A 21,387-nucleotide genomic window follows, 5' to 3' on the forward strand; every position below is an offset into this window, starting at 1 on the left:
GCAGGGACCAGGGGGCAGGGGGCTACCTGCAGCTCCCTCCAAGCCCAGGGTCACCCTGGAGGCCTGTACTTGTGAGTCCACAGGGTTGCACCCACACCAAGACCCCAGTTCCTGGCCGGTGGTGGGGCTCTGCCTGGGCCTCAGTGGACTTGCCTGGACGAGGTGGGTGGTACCTGCCTGGGGCGCCCCCTCTCCTGAGCCTGGGTGGTGGGTTTGCTGAGGTAGGCACTGGGCGGGTGCTGGGTGGGTATCGGGGTGATGGCTCAGCCAGGAGGGAGCCTGGGGGCAGCCTGTCACCCCCACTCCCTGAGACAAGGCTGCCAAGGAAGGGGTCCCTTTTGTGGATGAGGACGCTGAGGCCCCTGGGAGGCAGAGGCCGTGCCCACCCCACCTGGCCTCCAGCTCCTCCCTCCGCTGCGCCCAGAGCAGGAAGTGGCTGTGCAGCTCCGCATCCTCTGCCTCCAGCCTCTTCGTGCCCGAGTCCCAAGCCTCCGCCTGGCCTCTCAGCTCCTCCACCTCCACCTCCAGAGCCTTCTTCTCTCTGGGGGCAGGGGAGACCCTCCCTGAGCACTTCCCAGGTGCTGGGGCAGGCGGGGCCGGCGCTCAGGGAAGTGCAGGGAGGGACGAGGCAAGTCCAGCCAGCTCCAGCCCCAGGCAGGCCTGCAAGGTGAGGTGGCCAGCAGGCTTGTCCCCTCCTCGAAGCCCCGTGAGAGTCCGTAAAACGGGAAGGCCGCTGCTGCTCCTGGTGCGTTCCTGAGCTCAGCCCTCTGCCCCCGCAGGCCTGGCTCAGCCAGTGTTTCTGGAACTTGCGGAAGGAAGGGACACCTCCCCACCAGCACCCTCCCCAGCTCCGCATCTGGTGGTCCTGCTCGCCTGTCCTGACAGGGGCCCTGGACCCTCCAGATCCAGCGCCCTGTGTGAGGCTGAGCTCAGCGCTGGCCACCCAGGGTCCCTGCAGCCTGTTGCCCATCAGCCTGGGACCCGGACGTCAGCTGCACCCTCTGGGACCCTGGCCCCTGAGGCACCTGCTCCCCAAATGCCTCTTGAGTCTGGCCTTCCTATCCTTCAGGCCTGCCCACCTGTCCCCAGGACACTGCAGTTTGTCCCCTTGGTGGCCAGACTGGTGCCCCAGCTAACAGTCCCCCCCCGGGCACCTGCCACCTTCTACTCCTTGCTCCGCACGCATCACCGCCACCTCTCTCCTGTCTCCCCTGCCAGGACCCTTCCGCCCTCCCAGGGAGCCCTGGTCCCTCTGCTCCCCCACCCAGGGCCAGTCTGTGCTGACCCACAGCCGCCCTGTTCCTCCTGGTGCCCCTGTGAGATGGGACTGGGACCGACTTCTCGGACCTCCTGTCCCAGTGCTGGACGCTCCACCAGGCCACTCAGTCCAGACACCCAGGGTGAGCAGGGGTCTGCCCCCGCCCACGCTCCTGCAGGACGGCTTCCTGAGCACCCACCTGCCTTCTGCCCCACCACATTGCAATAGGCCTAGGCCGACTCCCAGGTCGGGCTCGGACAGCGTGTGGGGTTGGGAAGCCCGACTGTAAGTCCTGGAGGACTCCTGTCCCAACCCCAACTCCCATTGACCCCGGACACCAGGACGGCATGAGTGTCACAGAGCTGCAAGGCTGACGGTGCCAGGGCCACTAGTGCCCAGGATCCACCAGGAGGGCACGTGGGGTCCCTGTGGACACCACAGGCTGTGTGGGTCATTTCTGAAGGATGGAGAAGCCCCCAAGGAGTCCTGGGGGCTGGGGGCGGGGGAGACACAGCCTGCTCCAGGCAGGCGGGATGTGAAATGGGGTGGGCATGGAGAGCTTGGGAAGCAGCGGAGGGGGTGAAGAGGTGAGTCCTGGGCAGCCCAGCCAGCCTGGATGAGGGGGAAGGGGCTGAGTGATGGCTGCTGGCGGGAGGCGAGGGAGGGGGCAGGAGTGGGCGAGGGGCCGTGGTAGGCAGGCTGGAGCAGGGAGGTGCCCGGGGCTGGGACTGCCCGCCCTGCCCTCCGGAAGCCACCTTCCCAGGCGATCGCTGGCCACCCTGCAGCTCTGTGCCTCCTGGCGCTGCGCCTCCAGCCTGTCCAGGAGACCCTCACGCTCTCGTTCCTGCTCCCGCAGGGCCCTCCGTGAGGCCTGCAGTTCCCGCTGCCTCTCCGACAGCTGCTCCCGGAGCCCGGCCACCACCGCCTGGCAAGACTCCAGCTGCAGACGCAGCTCCTGCTCAGGGTGGGGAGTGGCATGAGCCCTCTCTGGCCTTTGACCACAGACCCCCCGCCCCCAGGAGGCCCCCACGGGGACTCGGACACAGCTCTGCGTTGGCTGCCCACCTGCTCCTGCCGCCGCCGCCTCTCAATGGCAGCCTGCACGGCCCACAGTGCGGGGTCCAGGGCAGCCGGGGAGTGGGCCCGCGGTGGGGACAGGCTCCAGCAAGGGGAGGAGGTGTGCAGGGGGCTCCTCAGTGGACCCGGTGCCTCCTCCCCGTCAGTGTTGCTGCTCTGGGCCAGCACTGGGCTCCCCAAGTCCGCCCGGGCCACCTGCACGCGTGGGAACAGAGCTCAGGGCCGTGCCCAGTGGGACCTTCCGACTTTTCCTCGGGTCAGCTGGGCCGAGAGGGGCTGCACCTCCGCGATGACGTTCAAGACGCGCTGCAGGGACTCCGCTCGGTCCTGCAGGTCCCCCGCTGCCCGACGGCCTCCAAGACACCGGGACTCCTGCAGCCAGCAGAGCCCTCAGCAGAGCGAGGACACCCCCGCCCCAGAGCCACCCGCCCCGGCCCCACGTACCAGTCTCCGAACATCCGCCCTGAGGGAAGCGATGGTTCTCTCCTTCTCTGAGTTTCGCCCCGTGAGCTTCTGCACCAGCAGCGTCTGCTCCGAGAGCCTGAGGGACACCCAGGGGCGGGGCCACCAGGGTCGGCGCAGCGCCCAAGCCATGGGCCTGAGGATGCCCAGCTGGGTCCAGGCTCCTCCCGGGTGTGGCTGGGCCACGGGCACCCACCACGCCGGTCTCGGTGGGTGGTTCCTGGTCTGATCAGAAGCCTTTCTCCTACTCTAGAACCTTCCACGGCTCCCACTGACTTGGCAGTAAGGCTCAGACCCCAAGGTCAGCATCCAAGCTGATGCTGACTCAGCTCTCCTGCCTTGGGGACAGTGGCTTCTGGGGCCTTGCTTGTCCTTGTGACACCTGAGCTGTGATGCTCACTCCAGGCCTTTGCCACCTCTGCTGCCACATGTCTAGCAGTGAGTGACGGCGCTGCTGTGGTCCCTTCCTTCCCAGGACTCCCTTCTTCTCAGAGTCCGTCGGCTCCCCTGGGGCACCTGGTCTCCCTTCCCATGGCTCCAGGGCACTCTGCTCAGGCCCTGGGCGCTGCCCCTGCAGGACATCCAGGGCCGTCCTGCTACCCACTGCCCTCCAGACCCTGGAGGGCAGGGCGGGCCCCAGCCTGTAAGCCTTCCAAGATGCCCATGACCACCGGAGCCCCGGGCCCCCAGGTTCCATGGAATCAGGCTTTGTGGCCTTTGGAGGGGGGCCCTGAGGCCACCTCCCCATTTTCTGCTGAAAGAAACAGACATCAAGCCCTGGAAGTGGCCTGTGTGCAGAACCCTGCCACACGTCCTCTCCCGGAGCCTCTGCTTCTGAAACAGTTGAGCCCAAATCAGTGCCGGCCCCTGAAGGCTGTGCTTTTTAGGCCTGAAAACTCCACTTCCAGGAGCCAGCCTTGAGGACAGTGAACATGTCCACGGCAGTGCCCACGGAGACCCTCCAAGTGGGGGCTCTGACTGAGGCCTCCAGGGCTGGCTGCGAAGTTGGGGCACATCTGTTAGCCCGTGGGAACGTCATGTGGCCCCTGGAGTGACGGTGGCCCACCACTCAGAATCCTGGCTGCTGGCAGATGGGAAGGGGGTGCACGGTGCCCCCCCCACCATGCAGTCACTGGCTCGGGTGCCCACCTGGCCTGCAGCGCCACCTTCTCTGCGTCCCAGCGGCTCCGCAGGTGCAGCTCCAGGGCGCCCGCCTTGCTGTCGGCCGACAGCCGCAGGTTGGAGTCCAGGTTCAGGCAGGCCGTGTGCAGGTGCCGGGCTGTCCTGGCTGCATCCGCTCGCATGTCAGCGAGGCCCCTGGGGACATGGCAGTGCCCCAGCCGAGCCTCAGGACCGGCCGTGGGCTCCGGGCCCAGGGGGTGCGGGGCTGGCTGGGCAGGACGGGGTCTGGTTGCCTGGGTCCTGCTCCTGGCCTTGCACAGACCCCTCGCCCCATCCTCAGGAGAGGCCCCCACCACAGCTGGGCTGCAGAGCGCGTGGACCCTTGGACCCCAGCTTCCTCGTGCACAGACCGAGGGCTGACAGGTGCTCAGGCCCCAGGACGGAGCCCGGAGGGGCCCAGAGCCGCACCCCGAGGCTCCTCTCCTCTCACCTCTCACCTCTGCCCTGCACCCTGGCCTCCCTCACCCTGTTCTGACTGCCCTCCAGCCCCCAGCCTCCGCTCCCATGGGGCTGACCTGAGGCCCTAGGTCCCCAGCCTGGGCACCACCGGGTGGCCCTGCTCCCTGACCATGGCGGGTGGCTACTCACCTCTCGGCAGCCCATCGCAGCTCTGCCAGGGGCGCTCGGAGCGCTGTCACCTGCCTCCACAGGAGGAGGAGGTCCCGGGGCTGCTCCCCTGGGCGCAGATGCTGCCGGCGGGAAAGGAAGGGGCCTGAGGGTGAGGAGTCCCTGGCCCCTCTGTCTCCCACCACCTGCTCCTCCCGCGGCCGCCGGCCGACCCCCACCCCTCACCCCGCTTATCTTCCACAGTGGGATGCGCTCTCCCGGCGCTCAGCTGCGGCCCAGCTCGTCCAGGGAAGCTTTCCCCTGGGACGGCTCCCAGGGCCCTGGGTGTGCAGCCTGGCCCTGGGAGCACTCTGACCTGCCAACGAGCTTAGGGTTTCAGAAAAGTGGCCGGCCAAGACTTTGGGGCCTGCTGCCCTGGCCAGGGGCGGGGCGGGGGTCACTGCTGCGGTCTGACCAGGAGGCAGCCTGCCCACACCCCGCGCTGTCCCTGGAGCAGGACTCCATCCCGTCCCTACTTTACAGATCTGGCCTCAGGGTGCTGCCCTCCTTCTCTCAATGGGGGGGTGGTTTCCCCACCCTGGGGCCCCCTACACCCCACACTGTGGCCATGCTGAGTAGAGGACGTGGGGAGGCTGGAGGCCAGTGCCCAGGGGGGAAGCGCAGCTGAAGCCGCTCCCTGCCCGTCCCATCCTGGTACCTGTGGTCCACCCCCGACCCCCAGCAGCCCAAGCACCGAGCAGGTATCCCCACCAGTGGGCAGTGGCAGAGGGAGCACCTGTCTCTGGGCCCAGCGCCGAGCCTCCCTCAGCTCCAGCTGGGCCTGTAGGCGGAGCACGCTGCCCGTTGTCCTCGCCAGCTCTGCGGCCAGCGCATCGTTGGCTTTCTTCATGTGCTCCAGCTGTCCCCTGAGCAGCCTGTTCACCTGGGAGAGGCTGGTGCTCCTGGAGGGGCAGGAACCACAGCAGCGTGGTGTGGCGTGGTGTGGCGTGGTGTGGCGTGGTGTGGCGTGGTGTGGGTGGTGGCTGTGCTCGGGGCAGCCCCAAGACCCAGCCGACACCAGCTCCGTGTGCCCCCTGCCTGCCCTGTGCAGCAACCTGCAGTGGGTCTCCCACAGTCCCCAAACCAGAGAGGGCATCTGAGTGCCACCCTACCCTCCTCTCCCTCTCCGAGCTCCCCTGGTTCTGCCTCCCCAACTGAGGCCGGCTCTGCAGTCCTGGGGGCAGCAGTGAAACCCGAGACGAGCAGGACAGGCAAGGCTGGGGGGAGGTGTACCCCTGCAGTGAGGCAGGTGGGGACAGGGAGGAGCAGTCCCCCCACCGTGGCCTGGGGCCTTCTCCACCCAGGGCGGGTCTGCGTGTGGCTGCACGCAGGGTCACCAAACCCGCCCGGTTGGGGTGGCCCACACTCCAGAGCCAGCACCCTCCTGCGAGGCGGCAGCACATTCCCTGCTCCTCGGGCGTGAGCCTGCACGAGGGTTACCCCCGAAAACACTGGATTCGAGCGGCTTCCCAGCACTGTCCTCCCTTCCAGTCCCTGAGGATGGCCCCACGTGGGAGGGGAACCTCCCGGGGCTGTGGGTGGCCCAGTGGGGAGCTGGAGGGGCATCTTGCCCTTCTGGGGCCTTGTTCTGGTGCCAGGGGTCAGAGAGCAGGGGCTGCCACTGAGGGCTGGGGTCACACGTGCTCTCCAAGGTAGACAAATGAGACCCTGACCGTGAAGTCAAAGCCGCTTGAGGCCAAGGGGCCAGGGAGCCCCAGCTGGAGTGAGAAGAAGCCTTGGCCTTGGAGCAACATGGGCCGGGCTGCCGAGGGCCGCAGTCCACTCAGCGGCCACACTCCAGAGAGGGGGCCCAGGGAGCGCCTCACGGCCTGTGGGATCTGCGCCCTGGGCCCGAGGCCATGCCAGGGTGGTCCCCACTCCCTACCCTGCTCTGCCCCCTCCTTCCCCTGCCTGCCACCCTGCCCCCATGCCCCTGCCCCAGCCTGTAGCTGAGTTTGACCGCTAGTCAAACAAGCCTACAGGCAAGTTTGACTGACAGGCGCTTTGGGAAGAGGACGGCCAGCAGCCCCAAACACCTTAGGCCCCGCTGCCCCTTGGGGTAACAGCTGAGCCCTCTGCGCCCTGACTGCTGTGCCCCCAGCCTCACCTCTGCTCTGCAGCCTCCAAGCGACCCAGGGCCCTCTCCAGGCCCACGCTGTGCTCCAGCTCTGACCTCCGCAGCCGCGCCTCCGTGGTCTCCAGCCGGGCCTGCAGCTGGAGAAGAGCGTTGGTCCACCAGGTGGGAGGCAGGGTCCCCCAGGGTGCCCAGCAGGGCTGGCTGGCTAAGGTCAAGCTGGGGCTGGGGCTGGGGCTGGAGAAGCTCAGGCCCCTTCCCGGGATGGATCAGATGGGTGGGTGTCCACACCCCACCTAAGGGCCAAGGGTGTGCAGCCAGCTTAGGAGGTAGCCCTGAGGGTCTGGGCTGGCCACAGAAGGGGCAGGATAGCCAGTCACAGAGCAGGCCTGGGGTCACCCCCACGAGATCGAGTGAGTGGTGGGGTGCTCCCTCCAGCTGCCCCTCCTGCCTGTGAGCACACCTCTGTCTCGTCCAGCAGGTGGGTGGGGACCACACCCAGCTGTGGACCAAGCCTGCCCCAGTGGTGAGCAGACAGGACCCGGGGGCTCTGAGGGGGCAAGAGGGTGCTGGCCTCCCCAGACATGTGTACTTGGAGCACTCCCTGGGGTATCGAGAGAGGGGCTCAGACCCTGAGGGCAGGCTGGCAGGGGCTGAGAGGTGGTAAGGTCAGGAGAGGTGGAGGCCACACCTGTGGCTTGACCCGGGGACCTGGGGCACTGGGGACCTGGGGCTCCGTGTGTGGGGAAGTCTGTCCCCTCCTCAGCCACCAGCCAGAGGAGAGAGGAGGGGCTGGCCAAAGGTCCTGGATGGAGGCAGGTGCTTGGGCAAAGGCTGCCACCAGACTTGGGGACACCAGGAAGCAGTCATGCTGGCCACCCAGGGAACTTGAGGGAGGCCCGGCCTCTGTTGGTGCCACACCAGGGGGCCGAGTGTGTGCCGAGCTATGGCCTCGGCGAGTTCAGGTCTGACTCACAAGATTCCTGAGCTACCGCAGAATTCCTGCAGCATCTGCTCCCACTGGCCGTTCCCATCATCTCCCCGCCCTGTGCTAGGAACACTCTCACCCCCACGGCCAGCGAGGGGCTCACGGGGTGCTCTCCGGGCCTGACCCCAGGGAAAGACCCTCACCTCATAGCCCTGCCCCCGCCCCCCTGGGTGTGCTGGCCACCGTAAGAATGGGTGTCCCCAGTGTAGGTGTCCCGGGCCTTCGGGCACTTAGCCATCACTGGCCACTGGTGGTGGTCTCGGCCCTGGGCAACTCTAGTCCACTCTGAGCCTCTGTTTCCTCCTCTGGAAAGTGGGGTCACCTCTCCTGCCACACAGAGTGAGGGGGCTCTGAAGGCAGCAAAGGCAGGAGCTGGGCCTGCCCAGTAGGGCCTCAGAGCCCCCCACACTGTGGGCTTGGCCCCCCACCCCGCCCAGCCCTGCCTCAGGAGCAGGCTCGGGTCAGAGGCTTTCAGCAGAGTCCTCAGCTCTTTGCCTCGGTCTCCCCACATTCACAGGGGGAGGCCCCGCCCCATCCTCGATGACCCCACGGGCCTCTTGCTGCACCTGGTGGGGAAGGTCACCCCAGAGGGCACATAGGACAGAGGGCACACAGAACGGAGGACCCAGGGCCTAGGGTCACAGCTGCTCCTCAGGTGTCGGGACGGGGTGGGGACTGGGGACTGAGCCAGTTCTCCATAAGCTGGGTCTGAGGGTTAGGTGGGGCCCAGTCCTCAGCAGACTTCGAAGGGCTCAGTGCCGTGTCTGCCCCGCTGGGCAGGGGCTGGCTGAGCACTGGGCTCCCCTGGGCTCGGCACTGTGCCCACCACCAGGGCCGACTGGGCCACCCGAACAGGGCCCCTGGGCAGGTGGCCCCAGTCAATGCCTTCACTGGACCACGCGTCTGAGGTGTCCTGGCACCAGCCCTGCTCTCACCCCCCACCTCTGTTTCCCATTGTCACTGGGGGTGGGACTGAATGGCTGACACACATCCTAAGGCTCACGGATGACCCCACTGTTCCAACCCCCAGTCCCAGCGGGTGACGCCCCCCCGGGCCAGGCTGACCCCTGGCCTGCTGCAGCCCACCGAGCACACCTACCCGCTCACTGACTGCGTGGTACCTGCTGGCCAGCTCATCCCGCTCGGTGCCCACCTGGGCCAGCTCTTGCACCCCTGTGGGCATGGCATGGGGTCAGCCCGGGGGCAATGCTGCACCCCCCAGCCACAGCACCCTGTCCCTGTGGTGGCAGTGTGGCCGGTCTGACCCAGGGCCGGGTGTGGAGGTGGCCTCACACTAAGAGCCTAGCCTGCACTCCGGTCAGCGGGCCGCCTCCCGCCATTTATCAACATCCTCACCCCAGTGCAGCCCTTGCCCTGGGCGAGCCCCAGAACAATTACAGAGGAGCGGGGGTGCCCCCACCGAGGGGGCGAGGGCTGAATTCTGGTCACCGAATCCCATCCCTGGGGAGTGAGGGGCTTTCAAACCACACCTGGGGTTTCTCGTTCATTAGTGCCCACTCAGGACAGGCCTTCAGTGCAGGAGGGGTCCTGGGACCCACGTAAGGGGGGTGGGAATGGCTGGGAGTTACGCGTGCCCTGGGGCCAGCCACCCCACGTCTGGGTGGCCTGGAGGCAAGAACCCAGCCTCTGAGCCGGTTCTTCCACTGCTGAGAGTGACATCGAGGAGGCACCTCGAGGGGGCCTGCAGGGCTGGGTGAGCAAAGCTTTTGGGGCGGGGATGGGGGGCTGATTGGCTTCTGTGTCTCCTGAGCCTCAACCATGAGGGTTTCCACTCATCAAATGAAAAACAAATGTGGATGAAATCAAGACTGGAGGTCATAAATGTGTCACAAACACAAATAAACGCAGGGCTGGCTTGGGAAGGTCCCTGCGGCCTGGCGGTGAGGATGCCGTGGGTGTGGACGCACGGCCCCTCAGCCGCCCTGTGGGAGGGTGTGGTTCTGTGGCCCTTCACACTGGAAGAGCGTGGGCCAGCAGGGGACCGGTCGGGGGCAGTGGGGGCGTGGCTCCCCGAAGCTGGACTCCAGCTGGTGGCTGAGCAGCCCCCCCATACCCCCCCACGTCCACTCCCTCCCTTCACCTTGGGATGGCTCTTCACCCAGGCTACTGGCCACGATCTCACGGATGCGGGCGGGCAGGGGTGTGGGGGAGGCTCGCCGGCCTGGCCCACGCATGGTCAGTGTCCGGTCTTCCCTGCTGGCTGTGGGACTCAGAACGGTGTCCTCCAGCTTCTGGAAAACACCCAGCTGGAGACACCTGGGACTGTCAGACCCCGAGAGCTGCCAGGCACCCCCATGTGAGCCCAGTGGAGTTAGTGGGGGTTGGAGGGGCTGACCACAGGGCTCTCACTGCAGCAAAATGCCCTGGAGAGGACTGGGCAAGACTGAAGTCTCCCGAGACACGTGCCTGGGTTTCCCCTGCGCCTTGACTCTGCAACCTGTACCGGGGGTGGAGCCCTGCCTGTCCGGGCACTGCAGGTCACACCCGTGAGGAAGTACGGAGGAGGGCCGGTCCAAGAACAGCTGGCCTAGGCCCTCGCCACACCCTGCCCTTTGGCATGACTGCTATTCTGAGGGCTGGGCCGGGCCCTCACACCTGTCCTGGGATGCTGGGAGGGGGGGTCCTCCCTGGGTCCGCAGGAGCCGCTCCCACCCCCCTGCAGCAGGGCCCTCGGGGAGCGGCAGGCAGCTGGTGTCAGGACAGAGGCTCCCGCTTAGAACAAGGCTGTGTGGGCTCCTGTGGGCCCGGGGAGGCGGCGGTGGCCGAGAGGGCGGTGACCCCGTCTAATCTCAGTAGCAGCTGCCTTGCCTTGGAAGAGGTCGAAGAATGGAAGTGGGCGGGAGGTTCAGGTCCTGGGGGCTCTCTGGCTCCCAGAGACCCTCTGCCTTGGCTGGGGGACTTTTTGCTCCTCTGGGGTGGTCTGGCCTGGCCTGGCAGAGCCCCTGTTTCTGGGCCTAACTGTGGTGCCGACTGTGGGGAGGGCCACCAGGGGCCTGTGAGCACGGGATGGAGGCAGGAGCCATTTCAGACTAGCAGGCAGGGCCAGACAAGGTCACTCAGGAGTGGGACAGGCCTCAGCGCCCACCCTGCCACCTTTAGGGCGTCTGGTTTGGGGGCAGTGGCTGAAATAGTAAAGGGGTCCTGGGGATGGGTGTCCACTCCAGTGACTCCAGGGTGGCCAGACGGGGTCCTGCTGTCACCCCCACCCAGCCTGCCCCCGTGCGCCAAGACACCCCTCCCTGGGACTCTTCTCCCTGTGCCCCTCAGAGCCATGGCCTGTTCCCCCTCACCCCGTGACCCCCAGCTTTTCCTGCTAGCCCAGGGTCCTGAGCAGCCTCCCTGCCTGTCCTGCTCTGTCCTCTGACACCTTCCCAGTTCTCCCAGGACACCCTCTCCTGTGCAGACACCTGGCTGGGCGCTGGCCCTCCTGCTCTCAGGCTGGTGGGACCCGCAGGCTTCCTGCTGGCTCTGACTCACTCTTACCCGCCCCCTCCTCCTGAGACCCCGCCTGGAGTCTTCCTCCCACATCCACCTCCAAGGCTCCCTGGTCCCCCAGACTCTCCCCCAGGACCAGACTGCCGCTGTCAGCCGGAACGCAGCTCCCGCATGGCAGGTGGGAGGCTCGTACTGGTGCCCATGGCAGCCCAGGGTGGGCCTCCCTGAACAAACGCGCTGGGTGACAACCCTGGTCCCCATTCCCTGGAGCCCAGCCCCAGGCAGGCTGGAGCCTTGCTTTTCCCCGAGTTTGAACGTCAGTCCCTTTGGAGGTCTTGGGGACTCGCCTTCACTCTACATCCCCCACACGACCCCCTCCAGCCGAGCCGAGTATGGGTGGGCGTGAGCAGCCTCCACTGTGCAGCGGGAGGCCGTGCCTGCCACTCCTCCGGGCCAAAGAGGACCCCGTGCCAAGACCACCGCCGCCTCTGCGGTCCTCCCGGGAGGAACGGCCGGGGTGGGGGGCAGGCGGGGGCGGGGCTCTGCCGCGGCCCGCCCTGAACCCTGGACGTGAACCGGGGAAACTGAGGCCCAGCGGGTGGCGAGAGCCGCCGGGGCCCTCGGGACGGTCACGTCCAGGAAGCCTCCCTGCAAGGCCAGGAAGGCCTCTGCCCCTGGCCTGCGGCCCGCCCCCCTCCGCTCCCCCGGGCGCCCGCGGCGCCACCCGTAACGGGAAAGCGGCAGCGCGGCCCGAACTTGACTCATTCCTGCGTGTACAGAGGGTCACTTATTAGCCGAGGCGTCCCCAGAGGCGCGGGGGCCTAATGGGTTCCAGCTGTGGCCGGGTGCCTGCGACGGGCCGCGGCCCAGCTGGAGCCGAGGGGGCGAGGCGGAGGCTTCGCGGAGGGGGCGCCAGGGCCCCCTCAGTCCCTGGTGCGCGGGGTGAGGCCGTCCCGCCCCCGCGGAAACAGAAGAGGAGGGAGAGACAGGGCGGGGCGGGGGCGGGGCTGAGGGCGTCGGGGGCGGGGCCTGGGCGGGGCCTGAGCCAAGCGGGGAGCGGCGGGGCCGTGGTGGCTGGGTCGCGAAAGGACCTGGGTCCCGGGCCCTCTGGGCCTGCGCACAACTTGGCTCGGACCCCGACGCTGGCCGCCTTTTCCGGGGCGGCCGGACTTTGGCCCCGAGGGGCTCACAGGCCCCACCCCGGCGTGGTGCCTCCTCCACCGGGCGGGCCTCTCGCGTCCAGGCCGGGCCCTGGAGGGTGGGCGTCTGCTATGCAGGCAGGGCACCGGGAGACTCCTAGGAGCCCCCTGGGGACCCTGAGTCAGTGGAGGGGACACCGGGCTGGACTCTGTTTCCCCAAAGACCCGGGACTCAGGGGTTGAGCCCGGCCGTGTCCTTCCTCCTCCCCAGCGCTCTCCTCTGCTAACCTGCGCTCTAGACGCAGCGCGATCACAGCTCTGCGGGCACCTGGTGGCCCAGGGCTGAAAGGGACACCGCGGCCCCAGAGGGCCCCGGAGTGTCACTGGCGGGGCGGCCACCCCTGCGGCACCCGCCCCTCCATCGTGTCTGTGGAGGGAGAGCGCCACCCGGAGGAGCGTGGGCTCCCGTCCTGCGTTAGAGCAGGACCCCTGTAGCAGACGTGGGCTGGGGCCCTGTGGTGCCGGGGGTATGGTGCCACCTGGCCGCAGCCTCCTCGTGGCCTCATCTGTGAAAACGTGTGTGTCAGGGGAAGGTCCCAAAGGAATGCCCCCACAGCTCAGTGGAGGGTGGTGTGGGGTCTCTGGGACTCCCCCTGGGGATGGGGGGAGGCTGGGGAGCAGGCAGGTGGGCTTGTAGGTCAGAAATGGAATCACAGAGTCAGAGCGACGTGGCTCTCTCCCCTCGCTGGTGACCAGAATTGGAAGCCCCGGTGGCTCCTCCTGAACCTCCAGGCTGCTAGGGATGCAGGGAGAGACAGCTGATGGCCTGCTTCTCAGGCCAGAGGAGCGCGTACTCCGAAAGGGACTCGGTGACTTACGGACAGGATGATGAGGGGCCCCCACACCCAGAACCAAATTGCAGAGACCCCCGGGTGGCCCAGGTGAGCCCAGTGGCAAGCCCTGGGAGAGGTGGCCTCCAGGAGGTGCCCGGAATCAACCGGGCGCCGGGGAGTCGCAATGGAGAGGCTGGCCTGGGCCTCTGCGGCTGGGCGGGTGGATCCAGCAGTGCCACCTCGTGGCTGCCAGGGGCGCTGCAGGACGTCTGGCCTGCTGGGCTGCGGGAGGATGAGGCCCCGCTGGTCCCGCGGAAGTGGGAACCCCCGCAGGAACCCTCAGTGCGGTGAGGCAGGACACTCTCCACGCAGGGTCTCTCAGCAAACATTTCATATCCATTATCTTGACCCAAAGATCACCTTCTCGCCTCCACGTTATGGGTGAGGAGGTTGGGGACTTGCTCAAGGCCACCCTCTCACAAGTGGCAGTGTTCAGGCCTGCACGTGGGCACCCAAGTGCCCTCGGTGGTTGCTGCGCCCGCGCCGTCCCAGGGGCCAGAGATGAGGATCCAGCAGGCACGCTGGCCTCAGGTGTCCTCCCCCGTGTGACTCCCCCAGAGCCCAGGCAGCGCCCAGATGGGGCAGCCTCGGGCCCACAAGCCAACACCTGCCTTCTTTCTCCAACTCCACTGGCTGGGACGTTTCGGAGCCTTTCCCCAGGGGCCCACCCACAGGTCCCCCTGCACGCCCAGGTGGTCAGGGGTGGGCACAGCTGGAGGAACAATCCGAGGACAGGGCCCCCAGCCAAGCCCAGCCACTGGCCGTCTGCTTGCCGTCCTCTTGCAGCTTGGCGGCTGCAGGGAGGGCCCTGGTCTGGGGTGGCCGCCGCCAGGCTCCATTTCCTTCGGAGAAAGGGCTTCTCTGTCTGCAGCAGCGCCTGGCCCCGCCGTGGCAGGCGGGGGCGGTTTAGATCTCTCACTGAGACCTGGAGCCCAGGGCGGCACCCTGCTTCTGGTGGGGGCAGTTTGGTCCTCACTAATAATGAAGGGGTGATCCAGGCCAGACACCCACCCAGGCACTGGGGATGAGGGAGATGGTGTCTCACTCACCCTGGGCCTCCACCCCAGCCCCCAGCATGACTGGCGCTTGGCACACAACTGGCTCAGACGGGTCACTACATGCATGACTGAAAGCCCAGCCTGAGGTATGTGTCACCCACTGCAAAATGATTCCTACCGGGGAGCATGGGGGCGGGCAACAACTCTGACATCTTGTGTGCTCCGGGGTAGCCGGTGCAGCACAGGTGTCCACAGGAGGTGGCAGGCGCATTGGACCTTGAAGGGCAAATAAGAGTTCAACAGCCAGAGGAGGTGTTGCAGTGGGTGGTTCGAGACCTCCACCCACGCACTCATAAGGTTACAGGGCTCAGGGTCTTTGGGGGAGAAGCGTCGCCGTGGGAGTGAACGACAGAGGTTAACCAGACTTTGTGCATGTGTGCAGATGCATGTGCATACACAAGCACACCCTCACGCTGGTTTTCACTGGTGGGGCTCAGGCCACCGGGGAGGCACACGGAAGGAAGTGCATGGTCATCTCCACCTCACGCTGTACGTGAAGATCACTTCCACTTGCATTTCAGATTTCAGTGTGGAAGCAAAACAACACGGCTTTTAAGCGGAAACAGGAGAACATCACTATGACGGTGGAGTGGGCAAAGAGTGTCTCTTAAACAGTGTATAAGCACGACTGTAAAGGGGGGACGTTGATGGATGTGCCGCAGAAAAATGAGGCGCTTCTGTTCCCTGAAAGATGCTGCGACGGGGGAAAGACCACCCACAAAAGGCACTCGCAAAGCACGTCTTCAAACAGGACTGGTTTCCAGTTTATACGATCATATTCGAGTCAGCAATGAAAAGAGAAAGCCCCACACCAGACAAAAATAGACAAAAGCTGAGAGCAGACACTTCACCAAAGATATCCAAGGGGCCCATAAACAGAGGGGGAGGCACTCAACATCACTAGTCATCAGGCAAATGGTTAGTGAAACCACAGTCTGAGACCCGGACGTCCGCCTAATGGCCACACAGGAGAACGGCAGGAAGTGCCGGCCAAGGCCCGCAGCAACCAGCCCCGGCACACCATGGCCCGGACGACACAACCCCTTCGGACATCCCTTTGGCAGCGTCCACCAACCCTGCCCACGCCCAACCCAGGGCCAGGGTCTGGACTCCTGGAAGGGCCCCAACAGAGATGGGCGCGCACGGCACCCAAAGACCTCTGGGGTGGTTGGGCTGCGCTCTGCGTAACAGGCTGACGCAGAAGCCTCCCCAGTGGCTGTTCACACTGACCGGATGGGAAGTGCGGAGAGCCAGAGAGCAGCGAGCACGGCGACCCATGGCCACGCCGAGTTCTGAGGGGCTCACAGGCGTGGTGCTGCACCCAGGCCGCTTCCGCACACGCTCGAGTTCTGCTGAAGTTCCTGAAGACCCAGGCGAATCCAGGCCAGGGCTCCTGGCACCCGAGGTCGCCCTGTGGATGTGGGCACCAGAAGCGGGAGTGGGGGAGAGGGTGGCGTGGGGCGTCCACGGGCCTCTCCAGTATGGGAGCAGGTCCAGGCCCAGGTGCCCATGAGGCCCCTGAGTAATGGCGCCTGGATCTCGATCACTGCACCGCAAGTGACAGGTGGGGGTCAGATGGGTGGAGCGGACCCGGCCAGGGCTCCTTCAGACGCCAGTTTCCAGCTGGCAGCCACGTTCGCCACTCGCTCACACCCACTGCTGATGTTGCCACCGTTCTTCGTTCCACCCACAAACTGGCCTGTCAGCACGGCAGCCTGCACCCTGGAGCCTCCATCTCCCTGGACCTAGAGGGGGCGACGGAGCCCTCGGGGCTGACAGGGCCCCGGTCCCCAGCCAAAAGTCTGGGGAGCTCTCTGTCAGCCTTGCCTCCCTCTCTGCACCCACCCCACACTGGTCAGCCCCCTGCCAGGCCCTCAGGGAGCAGAGACCCACCCAAGGCCACCACTTGTCTTGTGTCACCCAGCTCGAAAGCCCTGGTCCCGTGCTTGTGCAAGCACATGTGTGGTGACCTCACTGCGCCAGCACATTGCCTGGCCCCCTCCTGAGGGCAGTTGCTCTTCCCAGGAGACCCGGGTTTTCTCTGGGGACAGCCCCACCTCCCCCAGGCAGCCCCGAGGTTCTAAGAGCAGGGTGGACAAACAACTCTGAGCCAGCCACTGCGCAGCCTCACCGGCCCCCCTGGGTCAGTGGAGTTGGGGGTGCTGCCTGGCTGTGATGGCAGAAGGGGCTCCTCAAGGGGTGGGCGTCAGGCCTGGGTAGTGGGTTGGGTCTGGGATGTCAGGGTGAAGGGGGTGGGTGTGGGGACAATTCCCGGTCATTGTTGATGTTGTTATGCAGGTGAGGCTAAGAAAGTCAGAATTCGAACTTCCCAAACTCATAGAATAGAGACTGGGGACAGTCTCGCCCACCCACCCATGGGCAGAGGTGACAAGTGCCTCTGGGGAAGGACTGGCAGCTCCCACACTTCGCCACAGTGAGAACAGTGACCTGGGTCCGGAATGTCAGCCGAGGGTCTTTGCTGTGTCCTGCACTCCCCGTGAGGGGCTCACCAGCAGACTCAGACCTCCAGTCCCTGTCCGGGTCAGTCTTGCCCATGTGTGCTCGCACACGCATGCACTTGTGCTGACCATGTGAGCATGTGCGAAGTGCCCCCAGAGCCAAGGAGGTTTGGCCTCTGCAGGGTCCCTTCCCTCTCACGGTGCCCTTGCAGCTGGCTCCTGGGGGTGCTGGGGGCAGCCACCCACTGACCTGGATCACGGTGTCCAGCCCTGGCAGGGACCGCTCCGCTGCGTCCCCACCTGCAGGCTCACTGGGGGTGGCACTCATGGCGCCCGGAGCCAGGAGGGGCCTGGAACTCCAGTCAGGGCGTCTCCTCCTGGGACCTGGACCGGCAGGACCGCCTTCAGTTCCGGGCCCCACACCTGTGCAGCACCTGCCCCCTGTCCTGGGCTCCCAGCTGCCCACTCTGGGTTGGGACTGTAGACAACTGAGCGTTAAGTGTTGCTCTGGCAACTGAAACACTGAAGGCTCGGTTTCCCTGGAAACCAGAGTGCAAGCCTTGTTGCCATGGGGACTAAGGAACGCTGTTGTCTGGAAGCCACTTCCCTGGAGACCTGGAGACGCCCTGGGTGAAGCTGTCCAGCATGCAGGGTGGTGCTGGCCCCTCCCCCGGTCCCCCCCACCTCCCAGTGGGCAGTGGCTGGGGAGGAGCCCTGTGCTGGGGGGGGCGCACATTCCAGTGGAGGTGGCCTGCAGCCTGCCACTTCCTGCCGTTGGAAAATCAAACTCTGACGTTTCCCCAGGATCTGGAAAGGAACCTGGAGTTCAGCAGAGCTCGGCCAGCAACGGACCAGTGAAGTGAGGCCTGGGGAGGGAGACCTCATCTTCCTCACCTTGCCCTGGGCCATGCCTGCAACATGGAATCCAATTTCCCAAAAGGAAGCTGCAGCGTGGGTGATGTGCCTCACACCTGCCAGGGGAGGGTCATTTCTGCTGACTCACCTGACCCTTCACCGAGCCACACAAAGGACCCTCAGGGACTCTCCCAGCCGAGGCCTCCTAGGGCCTCTGGACCAAGACTGGCAGCCGGCATTCAGCCCCACCAGCCCCATCTCGATGCTGCGTGTCGGCAGGACCTACCCAAGCTGGGCTGAAGCTGACGGGTGTCTCTCTGGGGAAGGGGCAGCGCTGGAGCGGGCCCTGCAGCTGAGTGTCTGTCCCTCTGATGAGAGGGAGCCGTTTGGGCCCTGGGGGTGGGGTGTGCTGCCCTCTGGGGCTGCCCAGCGAGGGTGGGTGCTTAGTGGGGAGCCAGTCTGTTCCTGGGGCTGCCTCTCTCAGGGGAGCCTGTTGGGGCCTGGGCCACGTCCTCAGACCGAGTTCACCAAAGGGGCACCTATGCTCTGTCCTTGTCCTGATGTCCTCAGGGTCCCTGGTGCCCTGCTGGGGGAACAGGGGCCCTGAACCTACCTGTTCCCTGGGGCTGCCGAGAGCGCTCAGCGCTCGGGACACTGTGCCCCCCCCCCCCCGGCTGTCCAGCTCAGGCCGCCTCCCCTTATCTGTGTGGAGGTGGCCCGTGGCTGGGCTTTGCCACCATTTCTCCCCCAAGTAGGGAACCTCGCTGCGTGTCACTCCCACCCCTCCACATCACCTGCACACTCTGGGTTCCAGCTCCCCGCCCTGGGGCAGTCCCCTGTCCTGGCCCTGCCACGCTCGTGAGTGGCAGGCGGATGTGGGGCTGGGCGGAGACTGGGTCAGGCCAGGCAGAACTCAGCGGCCTCGCCTTCTCCTGTCCCCTGTTGGCCCCCGGGGCACCAGAATGTGCCACCCCTGACCTAGACCTTCTTGGCGAGGGGTAGGGAGCCCAGAACGTGCAGGACAGCTGGGCACTTCCCGTGCAAGGCTCGAGTTTCCCACCCTTACTCGGCCACTCCTGTCCTCGCCCGGACAGACAGGCCTGTGTGACCGGACACTCAGTCTCGGTGTGTCCTCCAAAGACGGGTCACATGGAGGACACCTGGGGAAGAGGGTGAGAGGCCACAAAGGAATGCGGCGGCTCTCTCCTGGCCCCTCTTGGCCTCCAGGCTACAGTCCTGCCCCGATGGCTCTGGATCTGCCTGTGTTCCCGGTACCGTCTGTGCTCTGGGTACTCTGCCTGGGCCCTGCACCTTCCCCTGGGTGCACGGCACCCTGGAGGACGGGAAGCAGGCTGTGCGTTCCCCGGTTGTACCAAAACACAGGCCGGTCGGGCCCCGCCCAGATCTGCCGACCGGTGCCAAGGCCGACTGTCCTGCCGCCCGACGGGTGGGTGTCCCAGGCCGCTGGTTCCCACCTGTGTGTCCATGTTCTCCCACCATCTGTCTGCACCGGAGGCCTGGCTCCGGGATTGCACTGGAGGCCCTGTGAAGGGGTGGTTTGAACTGGGGGACAGGGTCGAGCCCTTCCCTCTCCATCCAGTTCTGGGGGCCTTTGTGGGCATCTGGCCTCTTGCCCAGGGGGCCGTAGAGGCTGCCCGTCTCGGGGGAGGAACCCAGGCTTCGGTCACAGGGTAGGGCTGCCCCATCAGAGGGGGTAGCCCGAGGACGATGATGCCACAGGTTGGCTGTGGGGCAGTTTCCGGGGGCCCTGGGGGACTCGGGGGCCCTGCCTTCTGTCCCCTGCTCTCATGGGGTGGCTGAGGTCCCAGACAAACATGGCAGTGAGGAAAGGAGTCTGGGTGCAGGGCTGGGGGTTCTCTGCTGAGGAGGCGGGAGGATGGTGCGAGCCGAGGCTGTAAAACTCTCAGGAAAAAACGCCGGCCTGGGATTTGGCGTGCTCAGATGCGATGCCGAGAGCACCGGCGGCCGGAGGAAGGAGAGACGGACTGGATACATTTGAGACTCCTGTGCATCAAAGGGTGTCATCAGGAGACTGGGAAGGCAGCCCACAGGGGGGAGGAAGCATTCGCAAAGTATTTATCCGACGTGAGAATCAGTGTCTGGAACACACAAAGAACTCTCCTAAGTCAGTGACAGAAACCCCGGACAGCCCTGTGTCCAAACCCGGGCCGAGGACCGGGGGGGACACTGCTCCACAGAGGACACACGACTGGCCCCCCGCCCAGGACAAGGTGCGCCCAGCACTGACCACCCAGGACACGCAAACCTTGCCCAGTGAGGCCACCTCACCTATTGGGGTGGCTGCCGTCCACAGCCCAGAAAACACCCACTGCCCACGGGGACGTGGGGACCCTGCGCGCAGCGACAGGAATGGACAACGGGGTGGCTGCTGTGGAAACCAGGATGGAGGGCCCCCAAAATTCAACAGAACTGCCTGACGGCCCAGCACTTCCGCTCCTGGACACAGACCAGAAGAGCAGAAACCAGGGTCTGGATGAGACACCTGTTTGCCCTTGTTCACAGCAGCATCAGAAACAACAGCGACGGCACGGAGGCACCCAGTGTCCACAGACGGACAGAGGGACAGGCAGATGAGCGGTGCGGTCCCTCCACACGAGGGAGCCTGCCTCGGCCTCAGAGGGGAAGTTCTGACAGAGGGTACGGCGTGGGTGTCAGTGGGACCCTGCAGTCTCCGTCTTTCTGTGGCTGCTGAGTCCACTGGCAGTACCTCCTGGCTTGTGTGGGGGCCCCAGGGGCGTCAGATTTGTAGAGAAGGGAGCTAGGACGGTGGGTGCCAGGGGCCAGGGGAGGGGCTGGGGTTGTGTTGCTGGGGACAGGGCTTCGTTTTGGGGAGAAGAGCCCTGGCGACGGGGGTGATGTTGGCGGCGGAACAGCGTCCATATCCTGAAGCCATTGAGCTGTACAGTTAAAAATGGACAGATGATACATTTTATTTGTCACAATAATAATAAAAAACACCCAACCCTTTCTGCGGCACCTGGGGCAGGTTCTTCTCCCACCACTGGCAGTGGCAGAGGAGACCTCGTGGTTTCCTGGGTCGAGGGGCTCCAGTCCAGCCCTACAGCGACTGACCAGTCCCTGGACCACAGAGCTGCTGCCCGTGTGTCCCCACTGAGGCCTCCTTCCCACACCACCCTCTCCCAGCCCTGTGCCCAGGCCCTCGGGGCCCTCCTGTCCTCATGGACCCCTGCCTGCCCCTGTCCTGGGCTGGAACCTCCGCTGGCCTCCTTTCTGCCTCAGCATCTGCCCCCAACTTGCTGTGTCATGGACAGGCACCTTCCAGGGGACGGCATTCCTCCTGGGGTGGCCCTGAGCACCCATAAACACCTGGGCGGCCCCATCAGATTCACCCGCACGACCCCAGCCCAACGTGACAGGCATTTTCAGCAAGACAGCGTCTTCCTGCTTGGCCAGCCTCTCTGTTACCCTGGGGGCTGGTTCCCCTGTCAGCTCCCCCCACGCCTGGTCCTGCATGTCCCCTGCCCAAAGGAGCCGCAGGGGTGGCTGATGGTGGCAGCTGCCCCGAGCAGGGTCCCTGAGGTGGTGTGCTGCGCGTCACCACAGGGGCTCTCCTCCTCGGTCAGCCCCCCTGTCACTCCTCGCCTGGGGCCGAGATGCGGGGTTTTGGGCAGAAGGGCCCCACCCCCTCGCCAGCACATCTGGGAAATCCTGAAATATAGGACCCATGCTTGTGCCCCTGAGTTTCGAGGGGAAGTGGAAGCTGGACCAACAGACGTTCGAAGTTGGTGTGTGAGCCGCAGGCAAACCCCTTCCCAAGCTGCCAGACCCCGCAGAACAAGTCCGATTCGCCCACGCCAGATTCTGCACCCTCTTTACC

General features: G+C 65.8%; 1 protein-coding gene across 5 annotated transcripts in view; it reads right to left on the bottom strand.

Annotated features, from left to right (window-relative positions):
- CROCC2 (ciliary rootlet coiled-coil, rootletin family member 2) overlaps positions 1–20,387 on the bottom strand; it is a 52,005-nt gene extending 31,618 nt beyond the window's left edge. For 4 of the 5 annotated variants that reach the window (XM_037069299.1, XM_037069297.1, XM_037069301.1 and 1 more), the window contains exons 1-12: positions 16,903–20,387; positions 9,749–9,899; positions 8,747–8,820; positions 6,693–6,799; positions 5,322–5,487; positions 4,568–4,668; positions 3,947–4,114; positions 2,780–2,876; positions 2,618–2,707; positions 2,324–2,530; positions 2,014–2,213; positions 392–541 (exon numbers count right to left, since the gene is read on the bottom strand). In XM_037069299.1, the coding sequence (XP_036925194.1) occupies positions 392–541; positions 2,014–2,213; positions 2,324–2,530; positions 2,618–2,707; positions 2,780–2,876; positions 3,947–4,114; positions 4,568–4,668; positions 5,322–5,487; positions 6,693–6,799; positions 8,747–8,820; positions 9,749–9,899; positions 16,903–17,388 (1,997 nt within the window). In that variant the 5' untranslated portion in view covers positions 17,389–20,387. The remainder of the gene's footprint in view (positions 1–391; positions 542–2,013; positions 2,214–2,323; positions 2,531–2,617; positions 2,708–2,779; positions 2,877–3,946; positions 4,115–4,567; positions 4,669–5,321; positions 5,488–6,692; positions 6,800–8,746; positions 8,821–9,748; positions 9,900–16,902) is intronic. The other variant, XM_037069298.1, reaches the window with a different exon arrangement.
- Between the last annotated feature and the right edge of the window lie 1,000 nt (positions 20,388–21,387).

Source organism: Sturnira hondurensis, unplaced genomic scaffold, assembly GCF_014824575.4.
Source record: "Sturnira hondurensis isolate 20B ecotype Veracruz unplaced genomic scaffold, ASM1482457v3 Scaffold0018493, whole genome shotgun sequence".
NCBI lineage: Eukaryota > Metazoa > Chordata > Mammalia > Chiroptera > Phyllostomidae > Sturnira > Sturnira hondurensis.